General features: G+C 37.1%; 2 protein-coding genes and 1 long non-coding RNA gene across 23 annotated transcripts in view; 2 read left to right on the forward strand and 1 right to left on the reverse strand.

The window, feature by feature from the left end:
* The window catches only part of cdh10a (cadherin 10, type 2a (T2-cadherin)), a 57,460-nt gene extending 49,916 nt beyond the window's left edge, over positions 1-7,544 (forward strand). Inside the window, 5 exon segments of one of the 2 annotated variants that reach the window (NM_001039633.1) lie at positions 2,876-3,012; positions 3,142-3,263; positions 3,335-3,443; positions 3,643-3,894; positions 7,020-7,510. In NM_001039633.1, the coding sequence (NP_001034722.1) occupies positions 2,876-3,012; positions 3,142-3,263; positions 3,335-3,443; positions 3,643-3,894; positions 7,020-7,510 (1,111 nt within the window). 2 annotated transcript variants of the gene reach the window in all.
* LOC147837115 (uncharacterized) overlaps positions 1-21,847 on the reverse strand; it is a 533,045-nt gene that overhangs the window by 418,546 nt on the left and 92,652 nt on the right. The gene's annotated exons all lie outside the window — the stretch shown is intronic.
* Positions 12,706-14,807, forward strand: LOC147846384 (uncharacterized). The gene is made up of 5 exons (XR_015478596.1): positions 12,706-12,819; positions 13,817-13,907; positions 14,077-14,162; positions 14,533-14,575; positions 14,673-14,807. It is a non-coding gene; the product is annotated as an uncharacterized LOC147846384 (long non-coding RNA).

A 21,847-nucleotide genomic window follows, 5' to 3' on the forward strand; every position in this document is an offset into this window, starting at 1 on the left:
CCTTACGAGCTTTTTCGACAGCGGGCCATAATTTCAGTCTTCGTTCTCTGTCAGCAGGGGACAGGTCCTCGGAGATCCTTAGCTTATTATCCTTTAGAAAGTCTGCATCTTTGGCGGCGCGCCAGACAGCATCCCTAAAAAAGCGTGAAGTAAATTGAAATATAATACCTCGAGGAGTGCTGCTTCCAGGTTTGTTACGGCCAAGACGGTGTGCGACGTCTACGACATCAGACAGTTTCTCTTTAAATTGCGGCAGGAGACGCTGACATACTTTAATGACCTCGAGACGAACATCTTCTCCGCTTCTTTCTTGAATCCCTTGAATCCTCAGATTCCACCTTCGGGAATAGCCTTCTAGCAACGTTAGACGTCTTTCTTGCTCTTCGATACACCTTTCAGCTTTTTTTAAGCCAACTTTCATGGCATTTACGTCCGTACAGATGAACTCGATCGTTTCCTTTAATTCCGCGATCTGCTTTGTATTGACGCCGACTTCGGATTTTATTTCATTTACTATCTGAGAATTTTTTTCCACCAGCTTCTCAAGTGTCTCTGACCTATTTTGCACGAGACGTGAAAGGTCCGAAATCTGAGAAAGGATGATCGTTGTATCTTTTTCCACACATCTGCGTTGTTTAGGGGCTGGTGATTCACAAGGAGTTTCTGGAAGAGATGGAAGTTCGACCTCCGCTGCCAGCATAAGTTCCTCAGAGTTAATATTCTGCTGAAGGTAGTCATGTAAATTGTCTGTAATCAATGCGTTAGAAGGGATTTTATCCAACGTTTCGGCCGTCGGCGAACTGCTATTTTGATTAGCCAAGTTAGCATGTGCTGTCTTTTCGGTCTTTCCAGCCTTTTTTCCTGCACTTTTTCTTTTCTCTGACCCTCCCATTGTCGTCTGTAACGGATCGCTATAATATCAGTTCAAGTTAACTATTAATATACACTTTGCGAAACGTTAAACAGGTCAGTTTAAGTAGTTAGGATTGCGGAGCTCAACGAAACGCGTGCGATCAAGGAGCCATCTTGAAAGCGTCCCCCAATAAATGACCAAACTACCAAATAAAAAAACTACCTGCCATGAGTATAACCGCATACACCATCAGGAGGCGGTATAATCACTCTCGTAGGAGTATTTTGCTTTTACAATCCAAAATAAATAAAGTAATCCAACATCAGTGTACGAAAGCTCCACCCCTTCAGCTACATGAGTAAAGCAGTGGCCGTTGAGTGTGTAAAGTGTCCAACAATACATTCTTAATTTTATCGGTTGAATAAGTGCATCATTCAGGTATTCAACCTGCACTTATTCTTTTTAGAATTTCAGAGTGAACCCACTACTTACACTATTTATCCAAAAAAAAGATATAGAATAGTGCATAAGTATGCAATTTGGGACGCACCTCCTGATTTGTTTTCCTTCTTTCAGAGCTCCGGTAGTCTTGTTTTATCCGTGTTGTTTTGTATGTTCTCTGTTATCCCTTTACACCTGCCACTTATGATGAATGACACATTAGTGTAACAGCGTTTGTCAGTGTTTTGATAGTGATGTGTGATCTCAGTGGTAAAGGATGAAGTGTTGTTTGTATGAACAGCTCTTTTGGGTATTTGCTTGATTACTCATTCAAAATTCTCAGTTTCTCTGTCTGTCTGGATCTATGGGTTTAGTACAATGTCAACGTTTGTTTATTTTATTACAGAATAAAGCAAAAACATTCGTTTAGTAACACTTTAGTTTAACTATGAATCTTTAGTATTAACTAGTGGTTTATTACGAGAAAATCGTTAAGCTATGGGCTCTGTGCACAGCTTATTAAAGCCAACTATAAATTTCTGCTGACAGCTTAATGTGAATGTTTTCAATTTCACAAGGTTGTTTTTACAGCATCGATGTTGTTAAGTAATTACAATACATTCAGTTAAATAGACTTAAGCATTCATTTAGTTGTTCAAGCGTAAAACGAGATGAAAGACCGTTGTAGCAACTAGCGTCATCAGTAGAAACAGGTTAGCGCAGAAATTCAATTGAAAAAACTGGGGTAAAACAAACTGTCATATTTTAAAGACATAGCAGGGAGAAATGGAATTCAATGCAGTGCTTCTTGTCTGATCTGAGACCCACGTCATATAATATATCTAATAGCAGTGAAGATCGCAGTGAACATGACAATTTTGTAAAGGAAAGACCGGAAGACCGGAAGCCCTTGGGCTGCTTGGCTGAAAATTAGTTTGTGTGCATATAGCCTATTTTTCGTGAGTTAATTCTACATCCCTAATTCTACCTAATACCTAAACCTAACCACTACCATAAATTATCATTCTGTTGAGACAAAGGTAATATTTAATGGTTTAATATACAAGAATTGTACCATAAAATACAGTGTGACCATTAGTTTTACTGAAAAACATCTATAAATTGTGAGTGTGTATGCGTTTATGCCGATGTAATGAATTTTAAAACATGTATGACTTTAAAAATGTAAAAGCTACTGTTTGGTAATAAGACATTTATTGTATTGCGAGATATATAGGCACAATTGTGAACTTAAATTGAGAAACGTGTCATAAATGCTGAAATATAAAGTCATATTTTGATATAAGGTCACAATACTTATGAAGCCGAAGCGGTTCAGGAAATTAAGTTTCTTTTATGTGATATAATGTAGCAAAAAAGTGGATGGTGAAGCAGCATAAATGAAACATCTTCTTGCCAAAAATCTCATTCACTATAATTCCCTGCAGATGGCTTTTGTCTATTCTGATCCAATTCATAACAATTGCTTTGCAATGCCAATTGCTATGCAGCTCTTCAAACCTCAGGGAACGTCAGTAACTGTTCTGGTTATTTTTGTTTCTTTCTTGAACCTGCCCATAGATATGCAATAGATCAGCACACAGACCCGGAGAGACTCTACCACATCGACCCCAAGAATGGATCCATCACAATTCTTAAGTCTCTTGACAGGGAGGTGTCAAAGTGGCACAATATCTCAGTTCTGGCCAGTGAGATGAGTGAGTATATATGTGCAAGAATAGCTGTGCCTAGTGACATATGGTGTGTTACCGGGCACATATAGCATGGGAATAAAAATATCTTTGTGGCCATGGTCATATTATGATTCTCTGTACATTTTCCTCAAGATAACCCTCACCAAAGGAGCCGTGTTCCTGTCTTGATAAAGGTTTTGGATGTGAATGACAATGCGCCAGAGTTTGCCATGATTTACGAGACGTTTGTTTGTGAGAATTTCAAAGCCGGAGAGGTATTACTTTTTTTTTTCATAATAACAGACCATTTTATTCTTGATATTCAACAACGTGTCTCCCATTCCAGCTCATACAGACTATCAGCGCCATTGACACAGACGATCCTCTTGTGGGCCACAAATTTGTATTCAGCTTGAGTTCGTTGAATCCAAACTTTACCATCTTTGATAATGAAGGTGAATAAATCTTTCCTTTGACATTTAAATCTTGAAGATCATAGGGGGAAAATGTGTCTGATCTTTTTTATTATTTTTTTTCTTCCCATTTTGGCCCAGACAAAAACAGCTTTATTTGTGCTGTTGTTTGCCTCAGCGGGAGATAATATCTCCGGCTCTGACTGTTTGAATGTTCTCTTAACCCCCACCTCTCCCACAGATAACACAGCCAGAATCCTGACCAGAAGAAGTGGATTTAACAGGCGTGAAATGAGTGTCTACTATCTGCCAGTAGTTATCTCCGACAGCGACTACCCCATCCAGAGCAGCACCAGCACATTGACCATTCGTGTGTGCAGCTGCGATGCCACCGGCACAATGCGTTCCTGCAGTGTTGATGCGTTGCTGCTCTCTGCTGGACTCAGCACTGGAGCGCTGGTGGCCATACTGCTCTGCATCCTCATCCTGCTTAGTGAGTTTATACATGCTGTATTCTTCTTACTGCTTAATTAGTCAGTTTTTGTTCAATAGAATGTGTTCTGTTTAATTATTACTATTTTTTTGAATGAGCAAATAAATAGTGACACATTCTTGCTACAGAAGACATCCAGTAAAATGTCATTCAGATTAACAATAGGTTCTATGTCAAAGGATCTGGTCATGCATATTTAGAGTAAATTGATAATAACATATAAAAAAATCTACGACACGGTGGCCTCACAGCAAGACGGTCGCTGGTTCGAGCCTCAGCTCGGTCAGTTGGCATTTCTTTATGGAGTTTACATGTTCTCCCCGTGTTCGCGTGGGTTTCCTCCGGGTGTTTCGGTTTCCCCCGGAAGTCCAAAGACATGCGCTATAGGTGAAGGGTGATGGGTTGCAGCTAGAAGGGCATCCGCTGCATGAAACATATGCTGGATAAGTTGGCGGTTCATTCTGCTGTGGTGAACCCAGATTAATAAAGGGACTAAGCCTAAAGGAAAATGAATAAATGAATGAATGAATATTAAAGAACTCTCTTTAAAGCTCTTTTTAAAGCTCTTTTTTTTTCTTTATACTTTGCTACTATCCACTAGATGTTTGTCTATTTGTTAGCAAGAAATGTTTCTCATATTATTTGATATAGAAGTAGAGATCAGTACTTACATTCGTTACACTCACTCACAATGTTGCTTATCAATCAGCTTGCATGATGGCTTTTTTGCACATGTAAAGCACATACAGTATTAATATATCAATGCATATTCTAGATTCCATAATCGTATCCCATACCAGAATGTACCAAGGGAGTGTAGAAATCTCCATAAAGCATTAGAATATGCTGATTTTCAGCTCAAGGATGATTTTTTTTATTAGTAGTATTATATTCAGAGCAATGCAGAGCTGCTTAATATTTTTGAAAAAAAACAAAAACAATTTACACTTTTTTTTCATTATTTAGAAAGGATTTCTCAACTAAAAAGAGACTCCCACCTTCCCACCCCTTTTTTGACTCTTCATTTGCATGACAATGGCATCTTTGGGACCTACAAATGCAAACGTTTGAAAACAAATCTCATTGAACATGCTCGTTTTTAATCCCCTAATTGTCTCTATATAATCTACAATGCATGTCATTCATTCATTTTCTTTTCTTGTCTTAGTCTCTTTATTAATCTGGGGTTGCCACAGTGGTAACACAATGTAAAAAAGGTAATTACATTTATTGCTAGTATAAAGGCATGCATGAATGCTGTTTGACAACAAAATAAGTGGTGGACCACAGGACTGTAGCTGCATTTGAAATCACATACTATTTGAGTAGCTCTTAAAATTTACCTCACAAGTAAAGTATGGGGGCGGCACAGTGGTTAACACTTTTGACTCACAGCAAAAAGATCACTGGTTTGAGTCCCGGCTGGGCTACTTGGATTTTCCGTGTGGAGTTTCCTCTGGATGCAACTTGCTAAGTTGAAGGAAAATTAATGTTTCAATGAATGAATGAATGAAATCAGCCATTGTGTAGTGTATGTTTGTGTGTGTGTAAATGTGGCCTTATTGGATAGTAAAATATATATTGGATGCACACTTCAAAATCTCACCGGAAATAGTAGGTCATCTGGGTAATTCGTGTCTACACTGTTTTTAGAATATGGAGGGCATCTAGTAAAGTTTTATGCTGGTAAACCTCACTGACCTCAAAATGTGCTCTAGCGACTGTAGAGGCTATGATCTCTACCCTCCTTGTTAGGGTGCACTCCCACTATGCTACCCAAACCGTGCCCAGGCGTCTTTCCTGGTTCATTTGACAAGTGTGAGTGCTCCGATTTGGGCCCAGGCGTGGTTTCAGTTGGTGGGTACCTGGCCCGGTTGGAAAAGGTGTGCCAGAACATGGTTCGGTTGAGCTTTGGCGTGGTACACTTGTAGTTCAAAGTGTACCTGAGCACAGAACTGAAGAAGCAATGTCACTTTTAAGCGACTGTTTAATATGGATTTATTAATCATTCTAACTTTTCAATTAACGTGAACTGTCATCGTTTATTAAAGATGCAAACCCTTCACTGCACAACAGCTGCACCTTCAGCAAACCTCCTAATACCTGCAGTGCGAGGACTATTCAGCAAAAGATTTGGCTGTATGTCACTACATCCCAAATGACTCAAACGATATAACTAAAGCAATCTCCACTGTACTGAGTGAGAGTGCTTCTCCTCCTGTTAAACTGAAAAATGCATCATCGATGATGGAAGCGTGCTCAGGTTCGGAAGGTAAAAAGATGCAGTATGAGTGCAGACTGAGGGGGAGAGGGGAGGGGGGACAGTCACGCTTTGGCATGGTTCAAGGCAACCATGCCTAGTGAGAGTACACCCTTAAAGCAAACGACTCCCATAGAAAGAATCACTGGTTCGATCCCAGCTCAGACCGGGTTGGGTGCAATAGGACTGGTAGGTTACATATGAATTTGGAACTTCTCAGAAAAAAAAAAAAAACATTCCAATAGTATTACAGCTTTTTTCAAATGAAAATTGCTAATTTTAAAACTGTTTAGAGACATTTGGTCATTTTTGAGCCGCTAGAAAAACGAAATATACAGAATTCTAAGATCACACAAGGGTTAATGATGACCCATCCATAAAAAGTCAACCATATGATTACAATGGCTAACTTGATGCCAAACGTTGTTGCTATAAGTTTAATCTTACTAATATTTATAGCCAATAATCTCACTGGGGCAGATGGTGGCCTCGTAGCAAGAAAGTTGCTTGTTTGAGTCCTGGCTGGGTGAGTTGGCATTTCTGTGTGAAGTTTGCATGTTCTCCCCGCGTTCGTGTGGGTTTCCTCTGGTTGCCCTGGTTTACCCCACTGTCCAAAGACTTGCAGTCCAGGTGAATTGAATAAACTAAATTGGCCGTAGTGTATGAGTGCATGTGTTAATGTGAGAGTGTATGGGTGTTTCCCAGTACTGGGTTGTGGATGGAAGGGCTGGAAGAAACTATACTGGAATTGTTGGCACTTCATTCCACTGTTGTGACCCCCAATAAACAAGGGACTAAGCCAAAAGAAAAATGAATGAATGAATAAATCTCACTGACCAAAACCCATATCTTCACTTTCCTTCAGTGATTGTGGTGCTGTTCTCGGCTCTTAAGAAACAGAGGAGAAAGGAGCCCCTTATCATCTCGAAGGAGGACGTCCGGGACAATGTGGTCAGCTACAACGATGAGGGCGGTGGCGAGGAAGACACGCAGGCCTTCGACATCGGCACACTGCGCCACCCGGAGGTCATCGAAAGCAACAAACTGCGGCGCGACATCATTCCAGAGATGCTGTTTCCCTACCATAGACCTTCACCCATGAAGGAGTGCGCGGACGTCAGGGACTTCATTATCAGCAGACTGCAAGAAAACGACACAGACCCTTTCGCCCCGCCTTATGATTCGCTCGCAACTTACGCTTATGAGGGAAACGGATCAATCGCCGAGTCACTGAGCTCTCTGGAGTCATCTCTCACTGAGGGAGACCATGAATATGATTACCTTTCTAACTGGGGCCCGCAGTTTAAGAAGCTCGCCGACATGTACATTGGAAAGGATACAGGAATCGCCAACTAGACTGACGGGTTGGTGACATTCGTATTCTCTGTAAGTACGTTCAGATCTCACTGAGGCATAACATGAAAGAAGAAAGGGGAGGGGAAAAAATGGAGACTTCACACATGAAGTCTTTTTCTTTTGTTTTTTCTACTGCTGAATTTCACTTTTTATGATGGATTCATTTTGTGGATGGTGTTGTGGTAAGGTGATTTTGTGTTTATAGGAGAAGTGATGGTGATTTTGTTTTTGTTCACGAGTAGGAAAAAAAACGGACAGAGGAGCAACTTGAATGGATTATTTTGTGACTTTTAATACATGGACAGTGATGTAACTGCCTTTGTCTTGTGACAGACTGTAAAGGACTCTGCCCTGTTCCTCTTGGTTTGATGATGATGAGGAAAAAGATCGAATCCTGTGGAAGTCTGCATCACACACCATGAAATTGAAAAAAAAAAAAAAAAGTATAGCCACCTTAAAATGATTTGACTTTCTTTCTTTCTTTCTTTCTTTCTTTCTTTCTTTCTTTCTTTCTTTCACATTTCTTTACAATATTTATTTATATTTATATAGAATAAATGGGAACTACAGCTTTCAATCTTCAAAAAAAAGTTCCAAAAACGTTCTTGAAAATAATATAAACAAGCTCTATTTCATTTAATTTAATTTCATTTCATAGCTTTGTTTGGAAAAAAGCCTTTAAGTGCAATCGATTATATCTGTTCAAAATCATTTGATTCACTGCACACAATTAGTTTGAATAACTCTTTCATACATTTTGTTGATTTAGTCTCCAAGAAATGATGGCAAGTGTATGATAATGTTTCCAGCCTGTCATCACAACATATTTAATGAAAAAAAAAAACGCTATTGTTTATATATATATATATATATTTATTTTTACTGATGTTTTGTTTTAGTTGGCCTCCTTAAAATATGTTATGTATTTAGCTGATTCGAATGTTATCACTCGATTGAATAGACATTATTAGAGGTTATCAGGAGATAGATATGGGCCAGTAGGGGACTTCTGCGCCTACTGGTAGGCTCAAAAGGCTATTATCATCCATCCACATGGTTAATCAGCTATAGATCACATACGGCTGCAGAACAAGAATTATTTATATTATTTATTACATTTCCTATTAATTGTATTTTATTATCCTCTACCCTAACCTCAACCCAAAACCCAACCATCACAGTAATGTAAAAACAGATCTGGATCTGGAGTCTTCTCTATTAGTATAGCTGATTAACCATGTGGATGGATGATAACAGCTTTCTGAGCCTACTAGTAGGCGCAGAAGACACCTACTGGCCCATATCTATAAGCTGATAACCACTGATAACGACCATTAAATCGAGTGATAACATTTGAAGCGGGTGATTTATTTATTAATGTTCAATTAAAAATTTAATGGAATTTGAGCTTCAACAATCTGAAAATCATTATAAAAATATCACATTAATAAATATATGCCATGATTTAAACTAAGTTGATAGTTTTGTGTAAGACACAAAATTCTAAAATATATATATTTTGAAATCTAAATTAATCTGTCTGATTTTTACATTTTTTTTAAATGTATTTAATTGCTTACACTACATCAATTGACTGCACAATATTAGCTTGAATGATTCATTCTGTAATTGGATTCACCAGTCTATAAATTACTCTCTTCAGGTCAAGTTTTTTTTTTTTTTTTTTTTTTTTTTTGTGAAAATTGTTTCAATTTTTGCACATATCTCACACAAAGCTCTCCTAACATACAAGTCTTGAATACTTCAAACAAGATCTTTATATTTTTAAGTGCATTTTCTTTCTTTTTTGAACCTTGAAAGCTTCAATCCCCATTGTGTGTTACTGGAATAGAGCTACCAGGATTTACGTTCGGCAAACAAAAGAATGTCATGCAGGCTGTGAACAATCTGATGCCGAGTAGAATGTTCATTTTTGGGGGAGCTGTGTCTTTAAGAGGACTTTGCAGATGGATTTCAGTTCCATTGGCTGCCGTTATATGCGAGTGCAGGAATGTTTCATCACAGACTACACATCATATGAAGTGCTCCCTTGTTGAAACATAATTGCAGCATTATCATTACAGCACTGAAAGCTTAGAGAGGAACAGGGGAGTATTTCTACATCTGTTTGAGACGTATTTCAATTCAACTTCATTTGCTTGTGTGAAGTTTGCTTACTTTGCAAAACTGCAGATTACACTGAAATCAAACAGGAATGCTGCAGCACACCAAGCTTGTGTGAATGAATGTTGTCAAAGTGTTTTTTATCCACATTTTTTAAGTATATATTTTAATAAAAAAGATGAATGCACCAACTTTCTCTTCTTCTCTATTGCTTACAAAAGCCAAGAACAGATGACAGATGACCTTTGCTTGAATTTAGACAACCAGGGTTCACTGCTGGGGATCTTCTGCAGCTAAATCTTTTTCCATTATTGTCTGCCAAATTCTGATTTGGCCAGATCTGGATCTTTTAGCTCTGAGAGTGAATTTTCATTTCCCAGTGTAAACTTGTCTACAGCATTTACTGTATGATCAATGCACATTTTTTTGCAAGTGTTTATGTAATTTTTACTTTGGTTTCACAAATGCTTTTGTGTTTACAGCCAACTAAGAACACAACAAGAACTCTATGATTTGTGATCATATTGATCATCATGATTTGATATAATAAGCAGACCTCATTTTGAGATTGCATGTTTCAAAGAATATTACTGCAGGGCTTCCCACAGGTTTGACATATACTTGTGGTGGTAGCCAGATTGAACACACCATTCGCCCACATGAGATTTATTGTTAACTATATGCGACAAACAAAGCATTATTTAATTTTTAACAAAAATTGTTGTTATTGTGACTCATACTGTTTCTTTTCAATCAGTTAAAGTGAAAAAAAAAAAAAAAAAGTCATCCACAATTTCTCTTACTTTTTTGCTATTCAGGAGACATGCACCCACTGACAGGTAAAATCTGATTTACTCTCTCTTTTAAGTTCAAAGCAAACTTGAATGCCAGAGCACTTTGGATATGTATTTAAAATAGCGTAAGTACTATAGGAACTATCATATTAATAAAATCATCCACAAATGAGAAGTAATTGACAGAAAAAGAAATAAAAACAGACAATATCTCTAAAAAACAATCATAATTACAAGAATAATACATGTAGATTATTAAGGCAAATGTTTTGATTAACCATAACTAATGGTGTGCATATTTTTTTTTGCAGTTTAGACCATTCATTTTGTCATTTAGAATAAAAAATAATTGTTTTTTTTTTTTTTTGTTCTCACGTGTGCAGTCAGCTGCAAAGCCAAGCGAAAGAAAGCTTAATTAAAAAGATAATGCAAAAATGCATACTAGCTTTAGAAAGTGAAAATAAAAGTTGACAATTTACAAAATTTAGAAACCAGGCATGAATATTTTAAGTCCCAAAAGGGCGCCTCTCTGTGAGCATGTAAGATCTCACAAACACACATCGAAATGGATAAAAGATTCTCCACTACTTAATCGATCACAAACGTTATAAAGGGGGTATACTAAAAAAAATTTAAAGAAAAAAAATCTACCTGTTTAGATACCTGGGTGGCCCACTCAAGTAAAGTCTATGTGTGGGAAGCATTGTACTACTATAAAGTGCAATACCTTATTACTGTTTCAAAAATGTGTTGGACACATTAACAAACAATAATTTTAAGAGAAAGTTTTCAAAAGCTGATATTGTGGTAAATATATATGCTTTTGGAAACATAACCATAATAAAATGACAAATGTTCAATATAAGGTTGCAATTATTGTTACAAAAACTAATTCATTTTAAATTTAATATTTCTGTTAATTGCAGATTCATTAAGTTGAGGGAACTAGTGTAATATTTTCTTCTTGGAATTGTTTAAATTTTAGTCTTAATATTTTTAGTCCCATTAATTAAGCCACGGGCTCCAGTCTTCAGCACAATATTAACCTCCCCAAAAATGCAGACATAACAGAAAAGCCTTTAAAAACTAATTATAAATAGAACATAAAACACTCTCTTTATTGCTCTTGTGCAAAAACACACACAATAGCACTTCATTTAAGCATTTACTAGATTGTAAAACAATGCATGCTGGGAACTAGAAATTAGCTTGACAAAATGGTACTTTATCAAGCAATTTAATAGGGTTTTTCTTAACTAGAGTAAGAAAATGATTGCACACAAACGGTACTGATTACTAGACTTTTGAACTTTACTAAAAAGTGTTAGTTGGCCATTAATCAGATTTTACAGTCCTTTAAAATGAGACCCATCAACTGTTTGCAATAGTATAATCCTGGAATTCAAGAGCTTTAACGTCAAGTCTGCATTTTTAAGATGCTTTCTTTTACACCTGCACACAAACACTGTATTTTTAGCCTTGAAGTCGATGATGATGACTTTGAGAAAGTAAGTGTTCTATTTATGATCACATGACCAAGACTGATATAGCCTGATGACCATAGAGTTACAGTTAATAAACTGAAATTTTAAGTTGTTTTGTTTGGATATATCATGCATATTTTTTCATCATTTATTTTATATGAAGTTTAAACATGTTCGTTCTTGTGTGTGTGTGTGTGTGTGTGTGTGTGTGTGTGTGTGTGTGTGGCTTTAACTAGTACAGTATGTACTTACACAGCAAATTCATCAGAGTTAAATTCTCGGTGTTGAAGCATTTGAGAGTAAAGTGTTGACGTTATAGAGTTAGATTTTGATAAATGAATATAATTAGAGTTAGAATTGATTTTATTCAGTGCGAAATCAAGGAGTTATCTTTTCAACACTTGGTGGTGTTATTTCCAACATCCGGGAATTCATGCAGCCCCAGTCACTGAAGAATTTTCCAGACGCCATTTGGTGAGTCAAACTACCTAAATGTTGGTATTTTACTGACTTTCTTTAAGGAAATACAGTTGTAAACATATTGTTACGTTAATAACTTTAGAATGGAGAGACAATTTTAAACTTCTGCAGTTCATTCATGGTCGTTTGTGTATCTAGCTTAACTGCATTACTATTGACTTCTTTTCAAGAATGTTTTTATATATGCTCACGCATACATAGTGCATAAAAACATCAAATGTACATGTTCAACACATTTCTGTCACGCTTAAAGCCATTTTGTGCGTTGTTACCCATCTATAAAATAAAATCAACACTTCTCCTTTAATTCGAAGCAAACTAGCGAGGGAATCCCCGGAGCCGCCTAACGTTAGCCTACTCTGCCCGGATGCTAACGGCAACACAGGACGGTTTCCATAAGCTCTGGAGAGTTTCTAAAACATATCTGGTGAGTAAATGAACATATGCTTACTTGTAAAAGGCTTCCTGACTAAAACATATGATTGTTTGTTATTCGTGTATGTTAATTTGGTTATTTTAAGCACCGCGGCCCTTTTAAACTGGTTCATTCGTGGCCGTCCATATACTGTTAGTCCATAGACTCGCGTGATAACGTACGCTTGAATTATATTAAGCGTTGACAGCCATTAAGGTCGGAATGTTAACATTAATGTCTTTAAATGACCGCGTTTGCACTTTCTCAGACATTTAACGTTACAGAAGTCTCCCGGAAGTTGCGGGACTAACGTTAACGTTATCCCGCAAATGCACAGACTCCCAGATGCCCAAGTAGATGCCCGCAAATGAATGATAATCTCCTGGAAATCGCGCGTCTCCCGCCTGGTCATTAAACACTTTGCACAACCCTCTCCACCGCATCCCTCCCAGCTCTTTAGGTACGTCGCGCGCAAGTCACCCCCTCCGCTCTTCAGGTACGTCGCGCGCAAGTCATCCCCACCGCTCTTTAGGTACGTCGCGCGCAACTCATCCCATTGCTCTTCAGGTACTTATCTCTCCCGCTACCTCCCGCAAATCAACTCTGTATCCCCCGAAAATGACTTTTCCCAACTCGGGATGTCTGACGTAAGTAAGTTAGGCTATTTCTGTAGTCAGGAACATCTTAGTCAAGCTTTTTCTTTCGCATCATATTGTGCTTAAAACTATTGGCTCAACTTAGCATGTACTGTACACAACATTTCCGTTTTATTAAAGACAATTTAGTGCGTTGTAAACAGCCACCTGTCTGTAAAATTAATCAACTGATTCATATTTGAGCAGCCTAATGATAATGCAGGATTGATTTGTTGATTTATTATTAATAATCAACATCTGAATCAAAAGATATCTGAAAAAGTGTGAGGCATACTTTGTGATGTTCATCTCTCTTTTTTATCTGAAGGTTATGCATATGTGTTAGATACTAATGTGTTGTTGTTTTTTAACAGCCACAGTTCTCTATACAATAACACAACCCTGTGACGGTGGCTGATTAGAGACGGATGGTGTATTTTTATTTTTGTGGTGATAATAATGAAGGTATGTTTGATAAAGTTCTGTATTTATTTTCACAATAACCTGAGAGGGTATTAGAGAATAACAAATGACATGAAGGTGATAAGTTTTGTATTGTGGGTGAACTGTTACTTAAATAATGTTTTGCTCTTTAATTTGCACTTTTCCTCTTCTGCTTATCCTAATATTTTAGATTATATTTGGACCTGAAACATCTGCTAGACTCCAGGAAAGGTGGCGTCAATACTGGACCTGAAAGGGCCTAACAAGTTGAATCTGGTAAAGAAACACGCACGCGCACACACACACACACACACACACACACACACACACACACACACACACACACACACACACACACACACACACACACACACGCGCGCATGCACACGCTTACAGAAAACTGTAAGTTTATGAATATTTTTTACACTGTGGCCAATATTTTGGGGAAGTCAACATCACTAAATGATATAAAAGATTTTAAGCTCCTCTAAATTTTGCTCCAATTGTTGTGTTAAATTGAGGATTCTGGACAGACAGCTGCCTGTTTTTCCAGTTCTAGTCATAGTGGTTAACCTAATTGTTTTTGGAGATCCAACAGTGATGTATGTGTTTTTTCTACTTTTCCATATCCTGTCACCTCAACCAGCTGGGAGAGTCAAGTTGTGGATCATCATGAAGATTTTCAAAAGGTGAGTTTAGATTTCTTAAATGTTTTATTAACTTTAAATGTTATTTTAAATATATCATAGAATTTGATTGCAATTTGTTTTCAAACATTTTTCTTAGCCATGCTGGAGTCTTGAAGAGTTCTTAGATGAGCTTCACCCTATATCCGTGCATCAGGAACCACCAGACGAGCGATCAGCAGCTGCTACATCGTCATGGATAAAAAGGTCATCCTGTGGCTGGGAAGCACTTCATTCACAGGACATGCTTGATGAGATTTCCTAGCTCCAGTTTGTTTTCACACAAGTTTACAGCCTTTATACCTTCATTTAAAGAGCCCATATTATGGGTTTTTGAAAATTCCCCTCCATGTAGTGTGTAACACAGCTCTAAGTGAAGTGGAGTATCCAGCTAAGGCTTAAATCTGTTAGTGTACAGTGTTAAAAACGGTTGATTCATCTAAAAAAGAGTCGACTCATAGTGCTTCAAACGAGTCGCCTTGATACGGATTCATTAGGTGTTTCGCCATGACGTACGAACGAAACCAAGTTATTCACGTGCACGCGCAAACCCGGGAGATTTCAAACCTGAGGCCCCACCCTCTGACGCAGAAACCGAGACACACACACACACACACACACACACACACACACACACACAAACATGCCGGTCGATTGAAGTCACACTGCAGATGGATATATTGAGTCTCTACCCAAAGATGAAACCTCAGCATTATAACCAAGCAGTTGGAAACTACTGGAAACTTCTGGAAGCTACATGCTACAAAGAATACTTCATCAGCGTTTGTTAAAGGAAGGATCAGTAACTTACTGATAGACGTCAGGATGGGTTTCTTCCTCCATTTCTCAAGTGTAAGTACGTGCGATTAAAGTTGCCTCGTTGACTCTAGCTTGCAAATGTATTTAGTTGTGATTTGTTACTTGTAACCGCGTGTACTGTATCAGGTTAACTGGCTATATTCTCTTATCGTGTGCAAAGTCACGTTAAAAGCGCGACGCGTGCTGCGTTAACGGAGCTCCGTGGACGGGGAGTAACGTTAGTGTGTGTGTCTGTGTGTGCGTGCGCGCGCTGTCGTCCGGAGGTGTGTGTGTTTGTGTGTGTGTGTGTGTGTGTGTGTGTGTGCGCGCGCGCGTTTTCGTCCGGAGCAGGGTTAAGTGCGTATGTGTGTGTGTGTGTGAGTGTGTGTGTGTGTGTGTGTGTGTGTGTGTGTGTCTGTGAAAAGAGCAGAGTGAGAAGCTAGGAGATCTCCTCAACTGTTTTTGGAGTTTTTGCTCAATAAAATAGTTAGTCGTCTGTATTTTCAAGTCCATAGTCTGTATTTACATTGACCCACTGGCAGCTAAAATCCACGCCTTACACTATCGAGCGTGTATGAACTGTGATTACTTTTATATTGCTGATTAGCTGTTTGGCATTTCATTCTCTGACTGAAGGCAGTCGACCAATCGCAACAGACTGTCATCGGTCCAATCAGCGCAGATTAGCTTCGCGCTAAGGAGGGGTTTGGGAACAAATGAATCCCTGAACGATTCATACAGGAGTCGCTGGGATAATTAGGTAAAAATAAATGCAGATTATAAGACCACGAAAGTGTTTTTTGACCTTGCATGCATATTAAACTGTTGTTGGAGACCCTTACAACCAAGATATGACCCTATTTCATGTATAATATGGGCTCTTTAAACTGCTGTGTTTGATATGGAGGACCAAGGAAACACCAAAAGTGAAAGATTTGCACGCCAAGAAGTTTAAAATATGATTTCATAAGAAAACTATGCGTTCAGAAGAAAACTATGAGTGACGCTATACTGAACTTTCAAATTGCTCTGATAACACATCAAGTTTGGACCAAAGGACTGAAACAGCCTTTTTGAGCACTGGTCATACATATGTTGTTGATACTGTCTAATAAAACATTTAAAGCATATTGGACATTGTTGCATTTTAAAAACTGAATGAATTATTGAAGTGGTGAATGTTTTCAAATAAAATGTTTTTTCTTTTGTAATTTACAGTCTATTTGACCTTTTTACCATATTTACACTCAAGAGAGTTGAATAAAATAATATATTACACCAGGCGGTGTTAAATATAGTTACATTTTTTAACTCTGCCCAGAGTTAAAATTAACCCTTACTTCGGTGTCAATGTGCCAACCCTTTTAAAAGTGTTGATTTAACTCTGTTTTAAGTGGACCCCATGAGACACTTTCAAAGTGTTGAAATTAACACCCATAGAGTTGTTTTGGGTCCCCATATTTTGCTGTGTACACTGAAATAAATCATAGGTTGCATTGTACTTACTGTGTCAATTTACATTGTAATTACAATTTATTTAATACTCGCATGTAATTACATCTGCAATTAATTTCTGTAATTACATCTGTAAATACAAATGTAATTATATTAACCCATCCTTAAACCTAAATATACCACCAATCCTGTCCCTAACCCTACCCATAAGCCACCTCAAGACCATCAGAAGTGTTCTGTAATACATCATGATCACAGTAAGAACATTGTATTTATTTTTTGTTGCAACTACATAGTTATTTTACTTTGAAAAAAATAATAATTCCTGTAATAAATGCATTGTGCATTGTTTGTTCATGCTATACAACTCAAACTAATGGACAACTATGTTAAAGTGTTATCAAAACAGCAAATATAACACTTAAATTACACAATATTCAAAGGCAAATGTGGTCAATACTGAAACAAATAGGCTATGTTCAAGCATAAAGGGGTTAGCACTGCAGAATTGTATTACTCGGTTGTTCTTATCAATAATAAACTGGTAGGCGACAAATTGTGCCCCTTTCCCAGGATTTTTATATGACCTAAAGTTGCCATCCTTGGAGTCTGAAACAGTGTCCACACTAATATCGATCTGCATCGACAAAGTGACCTACACTCATTCATTTTCAATGAGACCTGCAGCATAAGCATCCAGCTGTGCATAAGAATCCAGCTGGACTGTGTCCAACAACACAACAAAGGAGACAAAAGTTTCCCTTTATGCAAATGAACAGTTCCCAAATGCAGTGAATGCTAAAAAGAACTGGAGACAAGAGGCGCTCCAATGATACAGCAGCTAAGTGTCTGTAAGATGGAGAAGACAGCATTGCTGTGAGTGATTTCTATATGATTTGTTTCTTCCCACATACAGAATAAAACAACATCATGGAAAATTGAGTCAGGAATTGTTGACATTCTGAGCAAGGTTGATTCATGCAGTTTTGTTAGTAATATTTGTATTATACAGCACAATTTTTTATTTATTTATTTACTTTTTTTACAGGAGAACAAATCCATTACTAAATTAGACCTAAATGGTTGGCTAATCAAATTAAAGACGTTGGGCTTATTTAATTACCCAAGCCAAATATTAATTTCATCGTGATCCTTTAATTTTGAATGGAGAAATATGTTATTTTTGAAATCTGTTTTTAAACATAGATGTACATCTGTGTTAAATGTACAATTTTATAAAAGTGACAGGACCTTTTTTTTTTTTTTAGTTACATTTGGCTGGACAGATTACTCTCATATGTGAATGCAAGAAACAAAGACAAGAAATGCTGCATTTTAACATATTATGCACAAATTCAATCTTATTTGTATGTAAGATTTACAATGTAAGATATCTTTTAACTACTATTGTCTGTATTTTTGTGATACACAGTTGTTTTATGTGTCGTTTATGCTTTCTAATTTGGGATGGGCTGGCTCCTTTGACGTTTATAACGTTAATAGTTGTACATTCTAGTTTAACTCAGTAATCTTTATCGACATTTTTAGTCATTTGAAACAACAAAGTGTATAAAAAATAAGGCTATTAAGTAGGATTTTTTATCAGTAAAATTGATTCAACCCAGGCTCATTCTGATGATCTATCCTGGAATTCATTTCTGGAGAGCACCAAATACGTCCCAGGAGGTACGTTGTTTGCAGGTTTTGTTTTCAGGTATCTTCTAGAGGCCGCTGTGTATGCTTTTTGAGAACGCAAATTTCTCTCGTGAGTACCATTCGCGCCTGCTCTTCTCGCGTAACTCTACTAGAGGCTGCTGTCGACTGACTATCAATTGCTCCACCCACCCTAAACCCAATCGATAGTGTTTTAAAAAGGACCAATTGACCAGCGCTCACCCATTTCCTTAAACCCAACCCATAGTGTTTTCAAAAGCAATCTAGAAAAAGAAAAGGCCTCACCCCTGGTATTTACTTGTTTATTAACTGTAAATATTAATAAATGTTTCTAAATAAATGTCTATTATTACTGGAATCGTTCTTCACCAGACTCAAACCCCATCATTATGGTCAACTCCGCTCTGCGTCTCAAATCCTCAGACATACATGACGAGCCACTGGACCAACTAGTAACAGTGAAAAAGACGTCCACATGGAGGTAAGCGGTCAACTGGTAACTGTGAAAAGGAACAGCGTCATACTGCCCCGTAGCATTGGTTTTAAAAACAAAATGCAACCATATGTTCCTCTGGCCACATAATATAAAGGGCTACATTTTCAGCATGAGCCTATGTTGAATTGTTTCACTTCCAAAATAGTCAATACATCTCATTTGAAATCAGATCTGAGTAGTCGACCAATGTTGTTGGAGCATCCAGAATAACAACACCTTCTAGCAACAACAGTAGCAACCTGCTGACATCAACAAAGCATTGACAGTGTGAACAAGGCATGTATACACAAACGATGCAGAGACAGTTGTTTAACTGAACTGAACTTACAAGCAACAATGCCTTTGTTCTTTATGATCTGTACAGTACAGAAGGTGGATCAGCCTACAGAAATTGGCTAAACCGATCAACAGGCCCACACAGAATCTACGCCCACAGCACAGCAGAAAGCAAACTTGCACTTATTATCTGCCATTTTGCATTTTCATCCCACAGAGTTTGACTAAAAATAAGCCGTGATGTAGTGATCAAATCTGTAGATTCAGTCTGGACCTGCTGATAATTCTTTTATATCCAACAGCGTCACTTGCTGGTCATGTGACTTTGGCACAGAAAAATAAATGTGACTCTCTGTAGTAAGCAATTAGTGTGTTGTTGACTGACTCATTTGCAAAACCATTTTTAGAAACAGCAATTGGTTACATTCTGATTCATTAATTATTAAATTAAAATGAATGTGCAGGTTTGAAGATATAGTGGTTATATTTTAATCTACTCATTAAAAAAGAAAAACATTAAAAATATAACTTTTTGCACTACAATTTAATTTGGCCACAAGTCTCATTTAAATAAATAAATGACAAACAAACAAACAAACAAACAAGCAAAAAAATTAGATTCTAACACAAATCAAAGAATAATTATCAGAGGCAGAAAATTAGATCATTTTTGATTGGCTCCCTGATAATTATATATTTAAAAAGAAACAAGTAACACACACACACGCACGCACAGTTAAAAATAAAACATTTTTTGATGATGTTTGACAGAGCAAGAAAATTTTAACAGTATGTCTGATAATATTTTTACTTCTGGATAAAAGTCTTATTTTTTTATTTTGGCTAGAATAAAAAACTTTTTATTATTTTTAAGCCGTTTTATTTTATTTATTATTAGCCCCTTTAAGCTATATATTTTTATTTTTACTGAACAAACCATCACACAATAACTTGCCTAACTACCCTAACCTGCCTAGTTACCCTAATTAACCTGGTTAAGCCATTAAATGTCACTTTTAGCTTTATAGAAGTGTCTTGAAAATATCTAGTAAAATATTATTTACTGTCATTATGACAAAGATAAAAGAAATCAGTTATTAAAAATGAGTTATCAAAACTATTATGTTTAGAAATCTTCTCTCCATGAAACAGAAATTGGGGAAAAAATAAACCGGGGGCCTAATAATTCTGACTTCAACTGTATATTTTAACGAATCATAGATCAAAAGTTGGTTGTTTTATTTTGCACATCCAAAGAGTATTTTTCTTCTTAGAGAAAATGTGTAAGAACTTAATAATTGCACGGTACAGTACATAGGCAGAGAACATGTTGCGTAATCCGCATTAATGGATCAAACAAACATACCTCTCTGTCTGATTATATGGAGCATTGTATTGTGTGTTGCTCTTGAAATCTAAATGACCACTTCAAAGCAAAGCAGCATTTGGCAAAACCTTTTAGAGCAGGATCATTTATAATATCTGTGGATGACAGTTGTGCAGTACAGCATGTAGGCAGAGCATTTCAGAAATACTGTAATTGAAGAACTGTAGGAGGAATGGACTTCACTCACTTTTTAACCATAAGCCATAAATAAAACACTTCAGCTGGTTGTATCAAGAGTCCTTCACTAACTTTCAGCACAAACTGCTCCTCCGAACTCAATGCTTTTGTCATATACTGGGACTTACAGTATTCATCTCTAAAAGGATAATGGATACAGTAAGTTTTAGAGTGAGTGAAAGCCAGTATCTGTGTAATACAATACAAAAATACTATGCAGTATACAGTTGAAGTCAAAATTATTCACCCTGCTGTGATCTATTTTCAAATATTTTCAAACATTTCCTGAATGATGTTTAACAGAGCAAGGGATATTCACAGTTTATTTCTGGAGAAAGTCTTATTTGTTTTATTTATGGCTAGAATAAAAGCCATTTAAAGGTCAATATTATTACCCCCTTAAGCAATGTTTTTTGAAGATTTACAGAACAAACCATCATTTTTCAATGGTTTTCCTAATTACCCTTACTTGTCTTAATAACCTAATTAACCTAGTTAAGCCTTTAGAGATCTAGAGATCTAACATGTCCTAATCCGAACCCTAAACATAACTGATGATCAAATATTGATACGGCAAAGAACATGATTAACTTGTCTGTATCTTTTCTAATAATCATAGAATAAGTGGCACAATCAATATATTGGGGGTGTCACGGTGGTGCAATGGGTAGGATTATTGACTCACAGCAAGAAGGTTGCTGGTTTGAGCCTCGGCTAAGTCAGTTGGCATTTCTGTGTGGAGTTTACATGTTCTCCCAGTTTGCATGGGTTTCCCTTAGGTGCTACGGTTTCCTCCATAGATATGCGCTGTAGGTAAATTGGGTAAGCTAAATTGTCCGTATAGTGTACAGTTAACCACAGTGATGGGTTGCAGCTGAAAGGGCATCCACTACGTACAACATATGCAGGATAAATTGGTGATTAATAATTTTGATTTCAACAGTATATATTCTGTGTGTGTGTGTGTGTGTGTGTGTGTGTGTGTGTGTGTGTGTGTGTGTGTGTGTGTGTG

This window comes from Danio rerio, chromosome 2, assembly GCF_052040795.2.
Source record: "Danio rerio strain M-AB ecotype USA chromosome 2, GRCz13ab, whole genome shotgun sequence".
NCBI classification, from domain to species: Eukaryota; Metazoa; Chordata; class Actinopteri; order Cypriniformes; family Danionidae; genus Danio; species Danio rerio.